Here is a 4,905-nt window from a genome sequence, read left to right as displayed (position 1 = left end):
GTGTTTTCATTGTATAGATGTGCAAGTGTGATACTTTAAATATAGACTTTAAGAATTAGAACATCCAGGTTTGATAGTACATCTAACTTTGTTCTTCCAATCGCACTTCTGTTCCTTCTCATTGAACCAAAGACCTCGTGGACACTCCATGGGGATTGGTTCGTATCCCAGGCAAACGAAATAGGTCGTGCAACTACATGGATGCGAAATTAATATATAATCATCTTTTACATCGTCTGGACAAGTAACTTCTTCTCTTGCGTCTGCGGTATACAAGCTGATCGCAACGATAGCAAGGACTGCAAATATGGCTGAAAAAGAACATCGAAACAAATTAGTTTACAGTGTTTTACCACCTTACTCTATTATCGAAACAAGTTGGCCTGGATTATTTTGCTTCGTTAGAGGATATTTAACAATTTTATAATTATAAGACGTAAAAAGTTCATACTGCTAAATTCTGACCTAAAATGTATTAATTGTATTCTCGTTGAAATAAATAAAGTTAAAGAAAATAGAACGGGAAACAAGGCTTATTTAAAAAATTTTTAAACTAATCGAAATGTTCAATATTTTCAAGAATCTCAAGATCTATCTAAAGATTCAAGATTCGACACTTTTCAAGGGTTTCGAAGCACATTTCAAGTTGAGATTCCAACGATTATCATTAGTTGTGAGTGGAACTTACCTTTCATTTTGCCTTAATAATGTAAATAGTCGACTGTTCTAACTTCGTGTTACTACAACTGATTTGCCGGAATTTGAAAACGCTTTATATACTAAACTCACTGATTGATTATCTTTATCAGCAAATAATTCTCTTATTGCCTCGTGTGTTCTTATCGATCGCAATGCAATAAATATTATTCGTGTATAGATACGGTACGTCCTCGAACGTTCAAAGATAATCGATTAACGCGATTACGTTTTCTAGGAACGTTTTCGAGGAATTGTGAAAAATATTAATCAGTACTCTCAAAACACTTTGGGCAATAAAACCTGTCTTACTTAATGTAAACCTGTTATACTTAAGGGGCTCTTCTACTATAAACCGCCAAAAAATTCGATTCTTTTTTTACATTTTCTTGAGGAATATAGTCTTTGAAATATGTGTGTGAGCGGCTGGAATCATCATGGAAGCCACTTTTTACGCGATTACATACGAGGCTCCGTATTACCACCAATTTTGACTATTTCTCGTTGCAAAAATTTGTGAATATTACTGAAAGAGTAATAAATGTATGTGTGAAACGCCGATGCAAGAACTTGCATAGTTTCTTTATAAGAAAATGTCAAAGAGAACATAAAAAAACGCGTTTTACAATAGAAGACACCCTTAATGGATCTTTTCATATTCGAGATTAGCAGACATTTCGAAAATAATATATATTAAATAAATATTGATGCAATATAGTTGACCTTTTTCGATCTGGACCACTGGTGGCGACTCTTTCGATTCGATTTGTAAACGAAAATCAGTTTAAAAGACAATCTCGGGATAGTTCTGCGAACCGTAGTAGGGATAAAGTGACTTGTGTTCGAAGTTCGGGTAAAATCGCTAGGATTCGGAGAATAAGTAAACGTAAACGAAACGGAAGAACATTTAGGAAAAAGTGATAGGTACGGTAGAAATAGAGCAAGAACGATATTACAAGGGACCGTATATATGTATATAGCTATCTGGTGAGAGAGAGATAGAGCGAGAAGGAAGTTTGGCTGACATTCGGACAATGCTGGCGTGGTGCTGTCGCGTTCGGCTCCTGGTTATGGCGGGTGCACAATGCCTATTGTCGACTAACCTACTGTAGAAACGTGTGTGCCAACGCTTCCACACAACGGACCGGTGGTCTAGGCCCTTGCTTTACCTCCCTGTTTCTCCTCAACTGCACGCACGTTGCTTTTTCTTTCACACCCGCGAGAGACACGGGCCAGTTTGCGTAACTCGTGGCTTCTGGCAAGGGCAATAAGATCTACCGGACCACCGTACACCCGCAAACAGAACGATATTGATTTCCTTTTTACGATAAACTGCGAGGAAACTCGCTGTGGGCGGGGATGGCGAACCTCGAGGAATAAAATCGCCCGGAGAGGAACGGTGTCTGGTTATTTGGAAAGAAATCACCGCCAATCCGGAAGGGCGAGGATGGAAGAAAGCGTCAACTTTGTTCGAGCGTACGCCGGATCCCCGTAACATTTGAAATTCGTATTTAATCACAATTTATTGTTCGCGGTCGCGCGAAGAATTTTTAATCCCGAGGAATCGTTGCGTCACGTGGCGGTAACGAGATATACGAAGTAACGAGGAAAGAATTCGCTTCGTTACGCAGTCCATCGCGCGAACGGTCGAGCTAAACCTGACCCCCCCCCCCCCCCCCCCCGACCTCTTTCCATTCAGTTCGAACCGATGTCCAACAGTTTGAATTCAATCATTTGCAAATCTCGATCTCGTCCGGCTCTTATTCCCGATAGATCGGACCGACGCGGAAATTGGGTTCACTTTCGGGAAATGAGACATCTCGATCCTCTCGCTTGACGGACCGATCGCGATCGTTGGAGAATTCGGTTCCGTGACCGGGGACTCAAAGACTTAGACACCGTGCGCGCGCCCTTTGTATCTTTTTCTCCCCCATCGAAATAACGTTGTTAAGAGAGTGGAATTTGCAGGGTAACACACGAGCGGGCGAGGTACCCGGATATTTTGGCGAAACGTTAGCGTTAATATCCCGATTCGGCCCGTTATTCGGCGATACGTAGTAAAGAGAACGAGAGAAACGCGTGCTAGCCATATTGGCATACACGCCGCCTGCGTTTTACGGCTGTATTCAGCGATTTTGCATATTGAGCGCGCGCTGCTGTGTATGTGCGTGGGTTGCAGAAAAGGGAAAAGGGCGAGAAAGATCGAACGAGTCGGAGACAAAAGAGACGGTACGAGGACGTGGAAGAAAGCAAGACGGGAAAAGGGACATCGTCGTTATCCTTTTTCCAGCAGTGCCGTTGGAACTACTGCAAGCCCATTCACCTTTTCCACACCGATTCACATATATACAGCAATCGCAGACCTCCTTGAGAGCTCAATTTATCGCGAAACGGCCTCCACCGCCAGTACAAAGTGAGCCGATGCATGGAACGTACGGTCCTCTCTTCGAACAAATTGTCATAATTGAATAACCAGCGAGATAAGCGAGCGTCGCTTTGACCGTCGCTGCTTTCCCTGTTAAACTCGCGGCCGGGATTCATACGGGCTGATCCATTTAACCCTCGAGTGTCTCGAGTCCACTTGATACGCGATCCGGTCTCCCCTCACTGTATTTCGAAGCCCTGTGTATTTCGCTTTCGTTTCTACCAATCAACGGATTAACCAATTTTTTAACAAAAAAACACACACACATACTTTTTCTCGGCAGAGTGTGCTCTCTCGATCGAGTTCGCCTCTCTAACACGCCTACCTGGTATTATACGGATCTACAATAGGGTGGTCCTTAGCTACAGGGGTCAAAAATTTTTGTTTTTCTTTTTTTTGACATGACCCCGTAAATCGTGACACTTGACGAAGAAATCTTTTATGCCAAATTTTAGCGTGATTGGACCACGTGCCGCGTTTCAATTGAAGTTTTGAAATTATAACGATTTCGCATTAGAGACGAATTGTACTTGTATCGTCTTATTCGAAATTTATTAACCGATGTTTTTTGATGAAATTATAATTCCTTTCATATCAAATAATAACATTACTTGTGATCTCCAATGCTATCGTTCAATTTATTATTAATATATATATCTGAGAAATTGTACTTTTATTTAAAAATATTAACTTTTTTTCACCAAAAAGTAATCGAAAATCGAAAAATAAGGACCACCTTAAATTTTAAATCAATTGATCAAGTAGATTTTGAGATACCATGGATACTGCTCTGGTAAACATAGTTTCGAGAAAAACGCTTTTCAAGTTTTGTATCCCTATAACAATGACATTGCTCATCGTGTTCTTTAAACAGCCATAACTTTTTCCAAACTATATTTTTAAAAAAATGCAAAAAAAAAAATCGATTTTTTCAAAAGTTCACGCTAGAAGAACCCCTTAAATCAAATTTGATTATTTAAGCAATCTTGATCATCAAAGCAAACATTTTTCTTTAAATATATTTAAATCTGGGAATGTATTTTTTATTCAAATACAATTCTATAATTTTAGCAAACTTGTTCTAGTCAGTGTTTATAAACTATCGATGAGTTAGAACTGCGTGCAACTATCATGATGATTTGAGAAATGAATGCTGCCCCATGAATCTTAAAATATAATAAGATCGATTATTTTCGGCTCAAATTTTATGAGTTTTTGTAATAAATCGGTACAATTATAGGCAACGGTAGCTGACATAATTCCTTTGAAAGATACAAAACAAGAATCGAACCGAAATATCTGACGAAACTGAGAAAGAGAGCCTGGAACGAAATAAACGAGAACAGGAAACTGAGGTGCAGATATCGAGGGTTGCTTTAACGGCCTTTTGTTTGGTTAACTTCATTGCTTCCCGGCTCGGTGGTAATTGCCACAATACGGGACGCGGAACTCAAAGGAGAATAACAAAAATAGTTAATCGAACGACAAGTCGATTCCTAATTTTCCTCTTGAGACCCATTGCCTCCATTTTGATTCCCTTCACTTCACATACGCGCAATGTGCAGAGCAGATCTGGAAGAAATTTATTTCAAATAATAATTTAAAAGTAATTGTTCGTATCCTCCAAGCGAGGAACTGTGCTTAGCAGGTATTTTCTTGCGGGATTGTGAAATGATAGAGAATCAAAGGCGTTTTAAATAATAAAATATGATTTGTTCTCTGTTTAAAGTGCGCTCACAGAAGTAACTAAGGCTTCAAATACAACTATGCATTCAAATTGCAAC

General features: G+C 39.7%; 1 protein-coding gene across 1 annotated transcript; it reads right to left on the bottom strand.

The window, feature by feature from the left end:
• LOC143348127 (peritrophin-1) lies at positions 1–737 on the bottom strand. Its single transcript, XM_076778004.1, has 2 exons — positions 689–737; positions 1–311 (listed from the first exon to the last, which is right to left on the bottom strand). Exons 1-2 carry the CDS (start codon positions 693–695, stop codon positions 49–51), a joined length of 270 nt encoding a protein of 89 aa, XP_076634119.1. The 5' UTR covers positions 696–737; the 3' UTR covers positions 1–48.
• Positions 738–4,905: the final 4,168 nt, after the last annotated feature.

The sequence above is a fragment of the Colletes latitarsis genome, chromosome 11 (genome assembly GCF_051014445.1).
Source record: "Colletes latitarsis isolate SP2378_abdomen chromosome 11, iyColLati1, whole genome shotgun sequence".
Lineage (NCBI taxonomy): Eukaryota > Metazoa > Arthropoda > Insecta > Hymenoptera > Colletidae > Colletes > Colletes latitarsis.
This window is presented reverse-complemented; position numbering and strand designations above follow the sequence as displayed.